The 19479-nt window shown below is 49.6% G+C and overlaps 1 protein-coding gene across 4 annotated transcripts in view; it reads right to left on the reverse strand.

Annotated features, from left to right (window-relative positions):
• The window catches only part of AHNAK (AHNAK nucleoprotein), a 102092-nt gene that overhangs the window by 68951 nt on the left and 13662 nt on the right, over positions 1-19479 (reverse strand). The window contains exon 5 of one of the 4 annotated variants that reach the window (XM_035262973.3): positions 1210-19454. The exons of the other annotated variants lie outside the window; for them this stretch is intronic. Coding sequence (XP_035118864.3) covers positions 2049-19454 — 17406 coding nt within the window. The 3' untranslated portion in view covers positions 1210-2048. Of the gene's footprint in view, positions 1-1209; positions 19455-19479 lie in introns of those variants that run through there. 4 annotated transcript variants of the gene reach the window in all.

Genomic DNA, 19479 nt, shown 5'->3' on the forward strand with positions numbered 1-19479 from the left:
AAGCTGTAGGTCAGTTTCCTGAAGAAAAGCCACCGGGCATCAGGGGCCTCCCTCCTAACCTCTCTCTCCAACATTACCAGGCACCCTTGAGCTCCAGAACCCCCAGGAACACTGGCTCTGCTGGCTGAGGTGAGAATGGACAAGGCTAGGGAATGCAGGTCTGAAATCCAAGCAAGGACAGGTAGAGCCCACACTGGCAGGAGATCCCACTGACAAGCTGGTGCTAGAAAGGGAAGGATGGGCTGGGAGCTATTTTATCTCTGTTCTGGGGGGGCCCAGAGAGGTACAGAGCTGCCTCCACTGGCATCTCTGAGGAATGGCAAGGGGGACAGGCTTGAACCAAGTATAAGGAATCACCCTCTGCCCAGCAAGGATCAATATTAGGAGTCAGTGACTAGAACCACTCCTCCCCCATCCCGCATATTGTCAACAGAGCTGGAAATCAAACGGGGACTTTTGTCAGAAGAATTTTTCATAATGTTTAGCCCTAAAATGGACTAGAAAGAACCATAAAGACACCTTATACAAGATCAGCACCCTGGACAGGTGTGGTGGCTCACACCTGTAATCCCAGCACTTTGGGTGGCCAAGGCAGGTGGATCACTTGAGGTCAGGAGTTTGAGACCAGCCTGGCCAACATGTTGAAACTCCATCTCTACTAAAAATACAAAAATTAGCAGTGGGTAGAAGCAGGTGCCTGTAATTCCAGCTATTCAGGAGGCTGAGGCAGGAAAACTGCTTGAACCCAGGAGGAGGAGGTTGCAGTGAGCCGAGATTGCGCCACTGCCCTCCAGCCTGGGTGGCAGCAGTCACTCAGCAAATCTGCAGCCATGTCAGGAATAAATGGCAGAGCGGTGACTCACAAGCAGAGCCCTTTCAGTAACTCCAGCAGGCTTTTTAACTGTTCACATCTGTAACCCATTTAGAACCATTTCTGAATTATATGTTCGTATCTGAGGATGCAAAGTAGGTGAGTGGGTCCCGAGGCCAAGCCTCCTCTCGATTTTTCAGCAATGGCGCAGCCACCCTCACCATGAGGATCAAGAAGCAGTGATTTTCTCCCACCACCTCCCGAAAGTCACTGCCCTCGAGTCACTGATGAAACTAGCAATGCCACCAGATGGTTCCAGGGTGAATAGTCACAGCTGGCTGTACAGCTTCCCCAGGCTTCCCGCCCAGCCCCAACACAGAATGCAAAGGCCTAAGACATCAAGGTTAATAAACAGCTTTATTTGCCTGGTATGGTATCAATTTTCTTACATTCTCAATTAATTGGCCATTAAAGTGCTGGAAATTTTCTTAATCATGATAACATTTGTTAAAAAGAAATCAGAACTAATATCAGGAACATGGCGATCATGAATAAACATTTCCCTTGCAAAACCCAGAAAATGGAGGCCCCTCATGTTGAGTTGGTGGGTTGGACAACTTGCAAACAGGTTCTAATTTCCTCTCACCCTCAGCACCAAACTGGCTAGGACCCCATCAACCCTGGGTGAAAAAGCAAAAAAAAAAACCCTAAAAACACCCACGCCCTGACTGCCGCCACCTCTGAGCCATCTGTGGGTGTTTGCTGTTGGAACAGATCCAATCTCGGGAAAGAGGGAGACCTGGCCTCCGTCTGCAACCCATCACCGCACCCTCCCTTACTAACAAAAGCCCCCAAAGTCATTACAATGAAAAAGGGGTCTCCATTACCCTGAAACTAACAATGTTCAGTAAAAACGAGGATAATAAACACAAAAGCTGGCTTAGTAAACAGGAGCTCTCAGCAGTCAATGCAAAAAAAAAATAAAAAGAAACGAAACCTTAAGGCAAATACTGTTGACTTTGCACACGGGCTGGACGCACTGGGAACTCCTGACCTGTCTGTATAGTTCCAGGAGCTGACAGGTGGTCGGTTTTTCAGCGCTTGCCACTGCGTCAGGCACGATTTCTGCATGATTGCTGAGGCTGTCAGTGTGTTTCTCTTTGGAGTTGATATAGGAACACACCCAAGTTTGACGTTTTGTTATATATATATATATGTACACACATACAAAGGCCTGCTACTCTTTCTTTGTGGAAACTGACAGCTCCACCTCGGGAAGCTGGATGCCAACCTTAGGCCCACTGTCATTGCTAGAAGAGGAGGACAGTCGGGACTTCTTAGAGGCCAGGGACACCCCACTCCCCTGTAACTTGCCTGTCTCATCATCACTCCCAGTCACTTCATAATGACCTTTGCTCTTTGACCCCAATCCACCGAAGGTACCGAATTTCAGCTTCCCCTGTTTCCCTTTCACTTTCCCGCCTTCCAGCGACACTTCCCCACCTTCAAACTCCAGAGTCCCCGTCGGCGTGGAAGGCGCAGAGAACTCTCTTTCATCACTGAATGAATTCGAGCGGTGCCGTGGCTTCTTACTTTTAAATAAGGAGAATTTGCCTTTCGGTGAAGAGGCTTCGGCCTCTGCCTCTCCTTCCAGAGAGCCCAGGCTGGCCTTTGAACTTTTCAGGTCACCTTTGGACCCAGAAATGGATGCTTCCGGTGAGCCAGTGACACCACCTTTCCCTTTAGGTTTGGAAAAATTAAACTTGGGCATTTTGATTTTGGACTTCTTAAGTTTCACTTCGGACTCTTCCCACTCGCCTTGTCCGGCACCAGGTTGGACAGTGGCCTCTGCTTTAGGGAAGTGAATATCCACCCCCACTTCTCTGCCAACCAGCTCACGGCCAGAGAAGGTAAATTTGGGCATCCTCATCTTAGGGAATGTTACTTTTCCAGATCCACTTTCCAAGTGACCTTGAGGCCCAGACGCACTCAGCCCAGGAGCCTGGAGTCCAATCTGACCTCCTTTCACACCTCCTTCCACCTTTGGTCCTGAGAAATGAAGGCTCCCAGGAAACTTAGATGTGTCCAAGTTGAGAGCAGAGGAGACCTGGGGCCCCTTCCACTCACTCCCGGAGCCTTTAACACTCACGTGCCCTTCACCGAGACTGATGTCTGGGGCACTGACACCCCCGGCAACATCCACACCTCCTTTGATCTTTGGACCCTTCAAGCTGATGCCAAAATCTGACTCAGGAGATGCCATATTAAAGGAAGGCCCCCTCACACTGATGTCGGGAGCGGCCCCATGGAAACCTACTTCTGAACCTTTCAGATCACCTTTGATTTCAGGACCAGAAATCTTCCCGGTTGGGAGTTTCACATTCACACCTGGCAGGTTCACATCACACCCAGAGGACTTAATTCCAGGCATCTGGAGGTTTCCTTCTAGGCCTGGAAGGCCTCCTCCCACAGTGGGGCCTTTCATCTCGCCAGTGGCCCCAAGGCTCCCTTTCACTTTTGGTCCTTCCAAGTTCAAGTCCACATTCGGTGCTGAAATCTGAGGCCCCTTCAGTTCTCCAGAAACCTGTGGCCCCTTGACATGCAAGTCGGACCCTGGAGTAGAGATGCCAAATTGGGGCAACTTCATTTTGGGAAGTTTAATGCCGCCTTCGGAGGCCTCCAAGCTTAGATCAGGAGCGCCTACGGATACTTTAGGGCATTTGATGTCACCAGAGACAGCCAGGTCTCCCTGCAGGCTTGGTCCCCTCAGTGTCACATCTGGTGCCCCCACATTAAGCATTGTTGTGGCATCGATCCCTGGCACTTTCACTCCATCTCCTCCCACCTGCACTTTGCCACCGACACCACTGAGGTCAAGCCCCGGAGCCTGCACCTTCACGCTGGGAACAGAGGCATCCAGGTCTCCCTTCAAGCTTGGTCCTTTCAAGTTCAGGTCAAGGTCAGGCCCAGAGACTTTTGGCATAGAGAGCTTCACTGAAGGCAAGTCTACTCCTGGCCCCTTTAGAGAAACATCAGGCCCTTCAAGCTTCACATCTGGCCCTCTCAAGTCTCCTTCGAGAGAGGGTAGCTGGCCACGGACCTCGGCTCCCCCACCCTCCATTTTCACACCAGGGACGCCGATCTTGGGCATGGAAAACTTGGGGAACTTAATTTTTGCTTCTGGATCTTGCAGATCTACGTCTGGTCCTTCCAGTCCCACACTGGGGACATCACTCTTTATCTTTGGTCCTTTCAAGTTCACATTCACATTAGGGATGGAGACTTGAGGGGCAGAAATGCCGAAGGACGGTGTTTTGACTTTAGCATCTGGGCCTTCGATGTTGATGTCAGGTGCATCCAAGTTCACCTCCACTTTGGGGCCTTTCAGGTCACCCTCTATTTTTGGCACTGAGATGTCCACACCTGGCACCTTGACCTTGGGAGCCTTCGCCTTCATGTCAGGACCTTCTAAGTGAACCCCTGGCAAAGAAAGTTCCAGATCAGGTGCCTGGAGTTCACCCTCCAATTTGGGGCTAGGGAGAGAGGCCTCACCTTTAAATTTAGGTGATTTAATGTCAAACTCCACATCTGGGAAGTACATTTTTCCAAACATGGGTTTCTTGGTTTTGGGCGATTTCACGTCGACTTTGAGAGCAGCATCCGGCCCTGCGATATTGACATCTACGTCGGGAGCCTTGAGACTGGCATCAATTTCACCCCCAGGAACATTCACATCAAATCCCTGTTTTTTGGCCTTAATTTTAGGACCACTCATGTGAATTTTAGGCATCTTAAACTTGCTTTTCTTGCCCTTGCCACCAACACTGATTTCAGGAGTCTCAAGGTTCAGCTCTGCCTCAGGAACAGTGACATCTAGAGAAGGTGACTTGATGTCAGCTTTGGGACTTTTTGCCCCAAATCCAAACTTGGGTTTCTTAAATTTGGGAATTTTAACATCTGGCCCTTCGATGTTGATATCCGGGCTGTCCATGTGAACATCTAAGCTTGGAGCTTCAACCTTGGGCCCCTTGAGGTCCACCTCACCACCTTCTAACTTCGGACCGGAAAATCCAATTTTTGGTGTCTTGAGATGAAAATCAACATCAGGTGCAGATACTTTAGGAGCAGATATCTCCAGTGATGGCATCTTCAAAGACGGGCCACTGAGTTTGGCATCAGGGCCTTCAAAATCCAGACTTGGACCTTTAAGATCTACATCTGGGCCTTTCAAAGTCCCTTCAACCTTAGGGACAGACACATCAAAATCTCCCTTCACTTTGGGTCCTTTCAAATCCAGGTCAACATCAGGCATGGAGATCTTGGGAGCTTTGATATTTATTTCAGGCATCTTGAACTTGGGGCCCTTCAGTTTTGCATCTGGACCTTCGATATTCACATCTGGAACATCAACATCCACCTTGGGCCCTGAGACATCAATGTCAGCCTTGGGCAGGTTCACATCCACGTCTGGGCCCTCTCCTTTGAAGCCAGGCATGCTGAACTTGGGCATTTTCACCTTGGGCATCTTCAAGTGCCAGTCTGGGCCATGAACATCCACATCAGGGGCATCAATGTCCACTTTGGGGCCCTTGAGGTCGCCTTCCACTTTAGGAAGGGAAACGTCCACATCGCCCTTCACTTTGGGTCCTTTCAGATTTAAATCAATATCAGGCATTGACATCTTGGGGGCTTTGATGTTCATCTCTGGCATCCTGAACTTGGGGCCCTTCAGTTTCGCATCTGGACCTTCGATATTCACATCTGGAACATCAATGTCCACCTTGGGTCCTGAGACATCAAGGTCAGCCTTGGGCAGGTTCACATCCACGTCTGGGCCCTCTCCTTTGAAGCCAGGCATGCTGAACTTGGGCATTTTCACCTTGGGCATCTTCAGGTGCCAGTCGGGGCCTTGAACGTCCACATCTGGGACATCAATGTCCACTTTGGGGCCCTTGATGTCAACTTCAGGGCCCTTGAGGTCGCCTTCCACTTTGGGCAGAGAAACGTCCACATCACCCTTCACCTTTGGACCTTTCAGATTCAGGTCAACTTCAGGCATAGAGATCTTCGGTGCCTTGAGGTGCAAGTCAGGCATTTTAAATTTGGGGCCCTTCAGCTTCCCTTCTGGACCATGAATGTCAATGTCAGGGGTGTCAATGTCCAAGTTAGGGCCTCTGACATCCACTTTGGGACCTTTCAGATCTCCTTCCAGTTTAGGAACGGAAATGTCCATGTCTCCTTTTATCTTAGGTCCTTTCAAGTTCAAATCAATGTCACTCATGGAGATTTGCGGAGTTTTGAAATGAACATCAGGCATCTTAAACTTGGGACCTTTGAGTTTCCCTTCAGGACCTTCAATGTCCACCTCTGGCCCCTTCAGATCACCTTCCACCTTAGGGAGTGAAACATTCGCATCGCCCTTTACTTTGGGACCTTTCAGATGCAAATCAAAGTCAGGCATGGAGATCTTGGGGGCTTTGATGTTCATCTCTGGCATCTTAAATTTGGGCCCCTTCAGTTTTCCTTCTGGACCTTCAATATTGACATCAGGAGTGTCAATGTCCAAACCCGGGCCTTTGATGTCTATTTCAGGGCCCTTGAGATCACCTTCCACTTTGGGCAGAGAAACGTCCACATCACCCTTCACTTTGGGGCCCTTCAAGTTAAAGTCAATGTCAGGCATGGAGATTTTGGGGGCCTTGATGTTCATATCTGGCATCTTAAACTTTGGGCCCTTCAATTTTGCATCTGGACCTTCAATACTGACATCAGGGGCATCAATGTCCACCTTGGGTCCTGAAACGTCAATGTCGGCTTTAGGAAGGGTAACATCCAAATCTGGGCCCTCTCCTTTGAAGCCAGGCATGCTGAACTTGGGCATTTTTACCTTGGGCATCTTCAGGTGCCAGTCTGGGCCATGAACATCCACATCAGGGGCATCGATGTCCATTTTGGGGCCCTTGAGGTCACCTTCCATTTTAGGAAGGGAGACATCCACATCGCCCTTCACTTTGGGCCCTTTCAGGTGCAAATCAAAGTCAGGCATGGAGATCTTGGGGGCTTTGATGTTCATCTCTGGCATTTTGAATTTGGGGCCCTTCAGTTTCGCATCTGGACCTTCGATATTCACATCTGGAACATCAACGTCCACCTTGGGTGCTGAGATATCAAGGTCAGCCTTGGGCAGGTTTACATCCACATCTGGGCCCTCTCCTTTGAAGCCAGGCATGCTGAACTTGGGCATTTTCACCTTGGGCATCTTCAGGTGCCAGTCGGGGCCTTGAACGTCCACATCTGGGACATCAATGTCCACTTTGGGGCCCTTGATGTCAACTTCAGGGCCCTTGAGGTCGCCTTCCACTTTGGGCAGAGAAACGTCCACATCACCCTTTGGACCTTTCAGATTCAGGTCAACTTCAGGCATAGAGATCTTCGGTGCCTTGAGGTGCAAGTCAGGCATTTTAAATTTGGGGCCCTTCAGCTTCCCTTCTGGACCATGAATGTCAATGTCAGGGGTGTCAATGTCCACTTTGGGTCCTGAGACGTCAATGTCAGCTTTGGGCAAATTAACATCCACTTCTGGGCCCTCTCCTTTAAATCCTGGCATGCTAAATTTGGGCATTTTCACCTTGGGCATTTTCAGATGCCAGTCTGGGCCATGAACATCCACATCTGGAGCATCAATATCCACTTTGGGGCCTTTGATGTCAACTTCAGGGGCCTTTAGATCACCTTCCATCTTCGGCAGAGAAACATCCACATCTCCTTTCACCTTAGGGCCTTTCAAATGCAAATCAAAGTCCGGCATGGAGATCTTGGGGGCTTTGATGTTCATCTCAGGCATCTTGAATTTAGGGCCCTTCAGTTTCGCATCTGGACCTTCGATATTCACATCTGGAATATCAACATCCACTTTGGGTCCCGAGACATCAAGGTCAGCCTTGGGTAGGTTCACATCTACTTCTGGACCTTCTCCTTTGAAGCCAGGCATGCTGATCTTGGGCATTTTTATCTTGGGCATCTTCAGGTGCCAGTCTGGGCCTTGAACATCCACATCCGGGGCATTAATGTCCACTTTGGGGCCTTTAATATCCACATCAGGAACTTTCACGTCACCTTCCACTTTTGGCAGAGACACGTCCACATCACCCTTCACTTTGGGACTTTTCAGGTTAAGATCAAAGTCAGGCATGGAGATCTTGGGGGCTTTGATGTTCATCTCTGGCATCTTGAACTTGGGGCCCTTCAGTTTCGCATCTGGACCTTCGATATTCACATCTGGAACATCAATGTCCACCTTGGGCCCTGAGACGTCAATGTCAGCCTTGGGCAGGTTCACATCCACATCTGGGCCCTCTCCTTTGAAGCCAGGCATGCTGAACTTGGGCATTTTCATCTTGGGCATCTTCAGGTGCCAGTCTGGGCCTTGTACATCCACATCCGGGGCATTAATATCCACTTTGGGCCCCTTGATGTCAACTTCAGGACCCTTGAGGTCACCTTCCACTTTGGGCAGAGAAACATCCACATCACCCTTTACTTTGGGGCCCTTCAGGTTTAAATCAATGTCAGGCATTGATATTTTGGGAGCCTTCAGGTGCATCTCTGGCATCTTAAATTTGGATCCTTTCAATTTACCCTCTGGGCCTTCAATGTTAATGTCAGGAGTGTCAATGTCCACTTTAGGGGCCTTGATGTCCACGTCAGGGCCTTTTAGATCACCTTCCACTTTGGGCAAAGACACATCCACATCACCCTTCATTTTGGGTCCCTTCAAGTTCAGGTCAAAGTCCGGCATGGAGATCTTGGGGGCTTTGATGTTCATCTCAGGCATCTTGAACTTGGGGCCCTTCAGTTTTGCATCTGGACCTTCGATATTCACATCTGGAACATCAGCATCCACCTTGAGTACTGAGACATCAAGATCAGCCTTAGGTAGGTTCACATCTACTTCTGGACCTTCTCCTTTGAAGCCAGGCATGCTGAACTTGGGCATTTTCACCTTGGGCATCTTCAGGTGCCAGTCTGGGCCATGAACATCTACATCTGGGGCACTGATGTCCACTTTAGGGCCTTTGATATCAACCTCCGGCCCTTTCAGATCCCCTTCAAGTTTGGGAAGAGAAACATCTACATCACCTTTCACCTTGGGGCCCTTCAAGTTTAAGTCAAGGTCAGGCATGGAGATCTTGGGAGCTTTGATATTCATGTCAGGCATCTTGAATTTGGGACCTTTCAAGCCTCCCTCTGGGCCTTCCACATTGAGCTCTGGCCCTTCAATGTTCATACTTGGGCCCTCTATGTTGATGTCTCCTTTCGGTAGATCCACAGCTACATCTGGCCCTTCTGCTTTTAAGCCAGGCACAGTGAACTTGGGCATTTTCATCTTGGGCATCTTCAGATTCCAGTCTGGACCATGAACATCCACATCGGGTGCATTAAGATTGACTTCTGGCACCTTAACATCGACTTTGGGACCTTTAAAGTCACCTTCTAGATTGGGACCTGCCACATCTAAGTCTCCCTTGACTTTGGGACCTTTCAAATTTAGCTCCACATCAGGCATAGATACTTTGGGAGACGAAATACTCAGGAAAGGCATTTTAAACTTGGATCCTTTCCCTTTTCCCTGGATCTCGACATCAGGAGCATTAACGTCAACTTTTGGACCTGTTATGTCAATATCTGGCTTTTTACCTTTGACATCCACCTCAGGTGTCTGAACCTTGGAGCCTGAAAAATTAAATTTGGGAAGCTTAAAACGGGATTTCTTTGACTTGCCTTCAATATTAAGCTTAGGGCCAGAAATGTCCACTTCTGGGCCCTTTACATCCAAACTGGGAGCTTTAATGTCACCTTCCAATTTGGGCCCAGAGACATCAACATCTCCCTTAAGCTTTGGACCTTTCAAATTCAAGTCAATTTCTGGCATGGAGATCTTGGGCATATTTACATGCATGTCAGGCATCTTCAGTTTCGGACCTTTTAATTTGCCATCAGGGCCATGAATGTCAATATGTGGAGCATCGACATCTATCTTCGGGCCTTTTATGTCAAGAGTAGGTCCTTTCAAATCACCTTCTACATTTGGAAGTGAAACATCCACCTCTCCTTTCATTTTAGGGCCTTTAACATTGAGGTCCAAATCAGGCATTGATATTTTAGGAGTCTTGATGTTCATCTCAGGCATCTTGAACTTGGGGCCCTTCAGTTTCGCATCTGGACCTTCGATATTCACATCTGGAACATCAATGTCCACCTTGGGCCCTGAGACATCAATGTCAGCCTTGGGCAGGTTTACATCCACATCTGGGCCCTCTCCTTTGAAGCCAGGCATGCTGAACTTGGGCATTTTCACCTTGGGCATCTTCAGGTGCCAGTCTGGGCCTTGAACATCCACATCTGGGGCATTAATATCCACTTTTGGGCCTTTAATATCCACATCAGGAACTTCCACATCACCTTCCACTTTTGGCAGAGACACATCCACATCACCCTTCACTTTGGGCCCTTTCAGGTTAAGATCAATGTCAGGCATGGAGATCTTGGGGGCTTTGATGTTCATCTCAGGCATCTTGAACTTGGGACCTTTCAACTTTCCCTCTGGACCTTCGATATTCACATCTGGAACATCAATATCCACCTTGGGTCCTGAGACATCAAGGTCAGCCTTGGGCAGGTTCACATCCACATCTGGGCCCTCTCCTTTGAAGCCAGGCATGCTGAACTTGGGCATTTTCACTTTGGGCATCTTCAGGTGCCAGTCTGGGCCTTGTACATCCACATCTGGGGCACCAATGTCCACTTTGGGGCCCTTGATGTCAACTTCAGGGCCCTTGAGGTCGCCTTCCACTTTGGGCAGAGAAACATCCACATCACCCTTCACTTTGGGCCCTTTCAGGTTTAAGTCAATGTCAGGCATGGAGATCTTGGGGGCTTTGATGTTCATCTCAGGCATCTTGAACTTGGGCCCTTTCAACTTTCCCTCTGGTCCTTCAATGCTAACATCAGGGACTTCAATGTCCACTTTGGGTCCTGAGACATCAAGGTCAGCCTTGGGCAGGTTCACATCCACATCTGGGCCCTCTCCTTTAAACCCAGGCATGCTGAACTTTGGCATTTTCATCTTGGGCATCTTCAGGTGCCAGTCTGGACCCTGAACATTAACATCGGGGACATCAATGTCCACTTTGGGGCCTTGGAGGTCAACTTCAGGACCTTTCAGTTCTCCCTCTACCTTAGGGCCTGTAACATCCACATCACCTTTTATTTTTGGACCTGTGAGATTCAGGTCAATATCTGGCATAGATATCTTTGGAGTCTTAAAATGCATTTCAGGCATCTTAAACTTTGGACTTTTCCACTTTCCTTCAGGTCCTTCGATATTCACATCAGGACATTCAACATCCACCTTGGGTCCCGAGACATTAAGGTCAGCCTTGGGCAGGTTCATGTCCACTTCTGGGCCTTCTCCTTTGAAGCCAGGCATGCTGATCTTGGGCATTTTTATCTTGGGCATCTTCAGGTGCCAGTCTGGGCCTTGAACATCCACATCAGGTGCATCAATGTCCACTTTTGGGCCCTTGATGTCAACTTCTGGGCCCTTGAGGTCACCTTCCACTTTAGGAAGGGAAACATCCACATCACCCTTCACTTTGGGCCCTTTCAGGTTTAAGTCAATGTCAGGCATGGAGATCTTGGGGGCTTTGATGTTCATCTCAGGCATCTTGAACTTGGGACCTTTCAACTTTCCCTCTGGACCTTCGATATTCACATCTGGAACATCAACGTCCACCTTGGGTCCTGAGATGTCAAGGTCAGCCTTGGGCAGCTTCACATCCACATCTGGGCCCTCTCCTTTGAAGCCAGGCATGCTGAACTTGGGCATTTTCACTTTGGGCATCTTCAGGTGCCAGTCTGGGCCTTGAACACCCACATCTGGGGCATCAATATCCACTTTGGGGCCCTTGATGTCAACTTCAGGGCCCTTGAGGTCACCTTCCACTTTGGGCAGAGAAACATCCACATCACCCTTCACCTTGGGACCTTTCAGATGCAAATCAAAGTCCGGCATGGAGATCTTGGGGGCTTTGATGTTCATCTCAGGCATCTTGAACTTGGGACCTTTCAACTTTCCCTCTGGTCCTTCAATATTCACATCAGGGCTTTCAATGTCCACCTTGGGTCCTGAGACATCAATGTCAGCCTTGGGCAAGTTGACATCGACTTCAGGGCCTTCTACTTTGAAGCCAGGCATGCCGAACTTGGGCATTTTCATCTTGGGCATCTTCAGGTGCCAGTCTGGGCCTTGGACATCGGGGGCATTTACATCAAGTTTGGCGCCCTTGATGTTCACATCTGGTACTTCAATTTTACCTTCGACCTCAGGCACAGACACATCTACATCCCCTTTGATTTTGGGTCCTTTGAGATTTAGGTCAACGTCAGGCATAGAAATATTGGGGGCTTTGAAATGCATATCAGGCATCTTGAACTTAGGGCCTTTCAATTTGCCCTCTGGTCCCTCAATGTCAAGATCTGGCCCACTGACATCCACACGTGGCCCTTTCAGGTCCCCTTCCAATTTGGGAACATCTACATTCACCTCTCCTTTTGTCTTGGGGCCCTTTAAGTGTAGATCGAGGTCTGGCATAGATATTTTGGGAGCTTTAAAGTGCATGTCTGGCATCTTGAACTTAGGAGTTTTCCATTTGCCATCTGGGCCTTCCATGGCTACCTCTGGCATGTCAACATCTAATTTGGGACCTTTGACATCCAATTCTGGAGTTTTTAACTCTCCCTCCAGCTTTGGGGCAGAAACATCAACATCTCCTTTGATTTTGGGTCCCTTTAAATTGAAATCAACATCAGGCATGGAGATCTTGGGGGCCTTGAAGTGCATCTCGGGCATCTTAAACTTGGGACCCTTCAGCTTCCCTTCTGGACCTTCAAGGCTCATATCTGGGACTTCCACATCCACCTTGGGTCCTGAGATGTCAATGTCGGCCTTGGGCAGGTTCACATCCACTTCTGGGCCCTCTGCTTTGAAGCCAGGCATGCTGAACTTGGGCATTTTCATCTTGGGCATCTTCAGATGCCAATCTGGGCCATGAACATCCACATCTGGGGCATCAATGTCCACTTTGGGCCCTTTGATGTCAACATCTGGCACTTTCATTTCACCTTCTACCTTGGGCACAGACACATCCACATCCCCTTTGACTTTGGGGCCTTTTAAGTTTAAGTTCACATCAGGCATGGAGATCTTGGGGGCCTTGAAGTGCATGTCTGGCATCTTAAATTTAGGGCCTTTCAATTTTGCATCAGGACACTCCAGCTCAACATCAGGCACCTCCACATCCACACTGGGGCCTGTTAACTCTCCCTCCAATTTTGGTGCAGACACATCCACATCCACATCCCCTTTGACTCTGGGGCCTTTCAAGTGTAAGTCCACATCAGGCATGGAGATCTTAGGGGCCTTGAAGTGCATGTCTGGCATCTTAAATTTAGGGCCTTTCAATTTTGCATCAGGACACTCCAGCTCAACGTCAGGCACCTCCACATCCACACTGGGGCCTGTTAACTCTCCCTCCAATTTTGGCACAGACACATCCACATCCCCTTTGAGTTTGGGGCCTTTCAAGTTTAAGTCCACATCAGGCATGGAGATCTTGGGGGCCTTGAAGTGCATCTCAGGCATCTTAAACTTGGGACCCTTCAGCTTCCCTTCTGGACCTTCGAGGCTCACATCTGGGACAGCCACATCCACCTTGGGTCCTGAGACATCAAAGTCGGCCTTGGGCAGGTTCACATCCACTTCTGGGCCCTCTGCTTTGAAGCCAGGCATGCTGAACTTGGGCATTTTCATCTTGGGCATCTTCAGGTGCCAATCTGGGCCATGAAGGTCCACATCTGGGACATCAATGTCCACTTTGGGCCCTTTGATGTCAACATCTGGCACTTTCATTTCACCTTCTACCTTGGGCACAGACACATCCACATCCCCTTTGACTTTGCGGCCTTTCAAGTGTAAGTCCACATCAGGCATGGAGATTTTAGGGGCCTTGAAGTGCATCTCAGGCATCTTAAACTTGGGCCCTTTCAACTTTGCATCAGGACACTCCAGCTCAACATCAGGCACCTCCACATCCACAGAAGGACCTTTGATATCAACTTGCGGCCCTTTGAGATCACCTTCCAGTTCTGGCACAGAAGCATCTATCTCTCCCTTCAGTTTGGGTCCCTTCAAATTCAAGTCCACATCTGGCATGGAGATCTTGGGAGCTTTTATATTCAACTTGGGCATCTTAAATTTGGAGCCTTTCAACTTTCCTTCTGGTCCTTCAATATCCAAATCAGGAGCATCAATGTCCACAATGGGTCCAGATACATCAATGTCAGCCTTGGGCAGGTTCACATCCACTTCTGGGCCCTCTCCTTTGAAGCCAGGCATGCTGAACTTGGGCATTTTCATCTTGGGCATCTTCAGGTGCCAGTCTGGGCCATGAACATCCACATCTGGAGCATCGATGTCCACTCTGGGCCCTTTGATGTCAACATCTGGCACTTTCATTTCACCTTCTACCTTGGGCACAGACACATTCACATCCCCTTTGAGTTTGGGGCCTTTCAAGTTTAAGTCCACATCAGGCATGGAGATTTTAGGGGCCTTGAAGTGCATCTCAGGCATCTTAAACTTGGGACCCTTCAGCTTCCCTTCTGGACCTTCGAGGCTTACATCTGGGACTTCCACATCCACCTTGGGTCCTGAGACGTCAATGTCGGCCTTGGGCAGGTTCACATCCACTTCTGGGCCCTCTGCTTTGAAGCCAGGCATGCTGAACTTGGGCATTTTCATCTTGGGCATCTTCAGGTGCCAATCTGGGCCATGAACGTCCACATCTGGGACATCAATGTCCACTTTGGGCCCTTTGATGTCAACATCTGGCACTTTCATTTCACCTTCTACCTTGGGCACCGACACATCCACGTCCCCTTTGACTTTAGGGCCTTTCAAGTGTAAGTCCACATCAGGCATGGAGATTTTAGGGGCCTTGAAATGCATCTCAGGCATCTTAAACTTGGGACCCTTCAGCTTCCCTTCTGGACCTTCAATATCAATATCACCAACATTCGCATCCATCTTAGGGGCTTTCACATCAATTTCAGGACCCTTCAAGTCTCCTTCCACTTTGGGAAGGGAAACATCTACATCAGTTTTCAGTTTAGGGGCTTTCAAATTAAGTCCAACGTCAGGCATAGAGATTTTGTGTGTCTGTATATTCATGCTTGGCATCTTGAACTTAGGGCCTTTCAGTTTCCCCTCTGGAGCTTCAAGATTCACATCTGGAACATCAATGTCCACCTTGGGTCCTGAGACACCAAGGTCAGCCTTGGGCAGGTTCACATCTACTTCTGGGCCCTCTCCTTTGAAGCCAGGCATGCTGAACTTGGGCATTTTCACCTTGGGCATCTTCAGGTGCCAGTCGGGGCCATGAACCTCCACATCTGGGGCATTCATGTCAACTTTCGGGCCTTTGATGTCCACATCAGGAGGTTTAATCTCTGCTTCTACTTTTGGAACTGTAACATCATAATCTCCTTTCATTTTAGGAGCTTTCAAATGCAAACCAACATCTGGCATGGATATCTTCTGAGGCTTTATATTCATTTCCGGCATCTTGAATTTGGGACCTTTTAGATTCACATCTGGAACTTCCACATCCACCTTGGGTCCTGAGACGTCAATGTCGGCCTTGGGCAGGTTCACATCCACTTCTGGGCCCTCTGCTTTGAAGCCAGGCATGCTGAATTTGGGCATTTTCACCTTGGGCATCTTCAGGTGCCAGTCTGGGCCATGAACCTCCATATCTGGAGCATCAACGTCCACTTTGGGTCCTTTGATGTCCACATCTGGCACTTTCATTTCACCTTCTACCTTGGGCACAGACACATCCACATCTCCCTTTAGTTTTGGCCCCTTAAGATTCAGGTCCACATCAGGCATGGAGATCTTGGGGGCCTTGAAGTGCATCTCAGGCATCTTAAACTTGGGGCCTTTCAGCTTCCCTTCTGGACCTTCAAGGCTCACATCTGGGACTTCCACATCCACCTTGGGTCCTGAGACGTCAATGTCAGCCTTCGGCAGGTTCACATCCACTTCTGGGCCCTCTGCTTTGAAGCCAGGCATGCTGAACTTGGGCATTTTCATCTTGGGCATCTTCAGGTGCCAGTCGGGGCCTTGAACCTCCACATCTGGGGCATCAATGTCCACTTTGGGCCCTTTGATGTCCACATCTGGCACTTTCATTTCACCTTCTACCTTGGGCACAGAAACATCCACATCTCCCTTTAGTTTTGGCCCCTTAAGATTCAGGTCCACATCAGGCATGGAGATCTTGGGGGCCTTGAAGTGCATCTCAGGCATCTTAAACTTGGGGCCCTTCAGCTTCCCTTCTGGACCTTCGAGGCTCACATCTGGGACTTCCACATCCACCTTGGGTCCTGAGACAACAATGTCAGCCTTGGGCAGGTTCACATCCACTTCTGGGCCCTCACCCTTGAGGCTGGGCATGCTGAACTTGGGCATCTTCATCTTGGGTATTTTCAGGCTCCAGTCTGGGCCTTGGCCTTCCACATCTGGTGCTTTAATATCTACTTTGGGACCTTGAATGTCCACATCTGGAACCTGCATCTCACCCTCTATCTTTGGTGCAGAGATATCTACATTTCCTTTCATTTTGGGTCCTTTAAGATCCAGGTCAACATCTGGCAGAGACATCTTAGGAGCTTTGAAGTGCATCTCGGGCATCTTAAACTTGGGGCCTTTCAACTTCCCTTCAGGTCCTTCCAGATTCAGATCTGGAGCACTAATATCTACTTTTGGTGCAGAAACGTCCACATTTGCTTTGGACAGGTTCACATCCAGTTCTGGCCCCTCTCCTTTGAGACTGGGCATGCTAAATTTGGGCATTTTAATCTTTGGCATCTTCAAGTTCCAGTCAGGACCCTGCATTTCGACATCTGGGGCACTGACATCTACTTTGGGGCCTTTCAGGTCCCCTGCCAGCTTTGGCTCTGTAACATCATATTCTCCCTTTACCTTGGGCCCTTTCACATGCAAGTCCACATCAGGCATGGAGATCTTGGGGGCCTTGATATTCATCTCTGGCATCTTGAACTTGGGGTCCTTCAGCTTTCCTTCAGGTCCTTTAATATTCACATCTGGAACTTCAACGTTCACCTTGGGTCCTGAGATGTCAACGTCAGCCTTGGGCAGGTTCACGTCCACTTCTGGACCCTCTCCTTTGAAGCCAGGCATGCCGAATTTGGGCATTTTCACCTTGGGCATCTTCAGGTGCCAGTCTGGACCCTGAACCTCCACATCTGGGGCATCAATATCCACTTTGGCACTTTTAAGTTCAACATCAGGAACTTTCATGTCACCTTCAACCTTCGGCACTGTGACATCATATTCTCCCTTTACATTAGGGCCTTTCAAATGTAAGTCCACATCAGGCATGGAGATCTTAGGGACTTTGATGTTCGTCTCAGGCATCTTAAACTTGGGCCCTTTCAATTTCCCTTCTGGTCCCTCGATGCTCACATCGGGAACACTAACATCTACCTTGGGCCTGGAAATGTCCACATCAGCCTTGGGCAGGTTCGCATCCACTTCTGGGCCCTCTGCTTTGAACCCCGGCACACTGAATTTGGGCATTTTCATCTTGGGCATCTTCAAGTGCCAGTCTGGGCCACGGAAGTCCATATCCGGGGCATCAATGTCCACTTTCGGGCCTTTGAGTTCTCCTTCAAGCTTTGGTACGGTTACATCATACTCTCCCTTCACCTTTGGACCTTTCACGTGCAAATCTACATCAGGCATGGAGATCTTCGGTGTCTTCACACTCACATCAGGCAGCTTAACATCAGGGCCTTTGAGTTTTCCCCCCAGACTCTCCATGTTGACATCTGGGGCTTCCACACTGACCTTGGGCCCTGAAAGACTGACACCTCCTTTGGGTAGAGTCACGTGCGCATCTGGACCTTCCCCTTTGGCTCCTAGAGTGCCAAATGTGGGCATTTTCATCTTGGGCATTTTCAGGTTCCATTCTGGGCCATGTACTTCCACATCTGGGGCACTGAGGTCCACTTTGGGGCCTTTGACCTCACCTTCAGGGACTTGGACTTTCCCTTCTACTTTGGGGAGTGTGATGTCTACACCCCCTTTCACTTTCGGTGCAGCTACATTTAAGTCTACTTCTGCCATAGAGATACTACAGGTTCCGGTTTTCCCGGAAGGACTGCCAAGCCTGGGGCCAGTCAAGGTTCCCTCTAAGTTTGGTGTCTCAATGTCCACTCTGGAGCCTTTAACTGCCACTTGAGGGCCTTTCACATCACCTTGCACCCCAGGAGCAGAAACCTTAATATCTCCTTTCAGTTTAGAAGACCCAAGGCTCAGATCCACATCCCGCATGGAGATTTTAGGTTTCTGAACAATCATTTCAGGAGTCTTGACTTTCACACCTTTCACCTTTCCTTCCAGCCCACCAGTAGCAATCTCAGGCAGGCTGATATCCCCAGAGACCCCAGGAACAGCCACTTCACCTGTAGGCAGGGTCACGTCGATCCCAGTTTCCTCTCCCTTTGTACCTGATACAGAGAACTTGGGGACTTTCATCTTGGGCAGATTCAGTTTGCTCCCAGTCCCATGAATATCAACGTCAGGGACCTGAATTTCCACACTGGGGCCAGTGATGCTACCCCCAATTTGGGGAACAGAGGCGTGCACCCCAATGCTCCCCTGTGGCTTGGCACCTTTCAGGCCCAGGTCACCATCAAGTGATGGCGCAGTGATTTGGGGGCCCTTCAGCTTCCCCTCAAGCCCTTCAATATTGGCAGAGGGTGCACTGACTTCCAGCTGAGGGGCTTGGACAGTCAAGCCTGGCTTGCCACCCTTGTGCCCCACAGAGACTTCAGGTGCAGAAACCCTCAGCCCTGCCTCTGGTGTCTGGCCCTCAGGCCCTGTCGAGACACCAAATTTCGGCATCTTCATGGTGGGAACTTTCATTTTCCCATGATCACCACTCTCCAGCGACGGGCCCTGCACCTCTACAGCCCCACCCCCAAGAGAAGATGAAATGTCCACTGCTGGAACCTGGACCCCTCCTCCGCCACCCAAGTCCAAGCCCTTGGCACTGACATTGACACCCGAGCCTCCCACCTTTATCCCAGGCATGGTGACCTGGAGCTTCGAGTGGCCAGCACCTTGGAGCTCTGGTCCTGAAGCAGAAATGGCCCCTGCTCGGATATCCACAGCAGAGCCTGTGGTTGCAGAGGCCGCCCCAGAGCCCGAGGGCAGTCTGATCACGGTCTTCCCGGACTGGGTCTCCACATCCACATTGGAGATTTCAGTCAGTTCATGCCTTGGTATCTTGATCTTGAATTCAGGGCTACTGATATCTATGTCCTTGGCTCCTTCCCGGCCGGTCACATCCACAGTGTAGGCCGTGACCCTTCTGGTCACCGTGATGGTGCGGCTCTGGGTCTCCCCAAGGTCTCCTTCCACTCCGTCTTCTGACTTCAGCCGTGGCTTGATCTTCGTGGTGTAGATGCGCTGGTACTCCTCATCATCCCCGCTCTGCAGAAAGACACGCCCGGCAGAG

This window comes from Callithrix jacchus, chromosome 10 (genome assembly GCF_049354715.1).
Source record: "Callithrix jacchus isolate 240 chromosome 10, calJac240_pri, whole genome shotgun sequence".
NCBI lineage: Eukaryota > Metazoa > Chordata > Mammalia > Primates > Cebidae > Callithrix > Callithrix jacchus.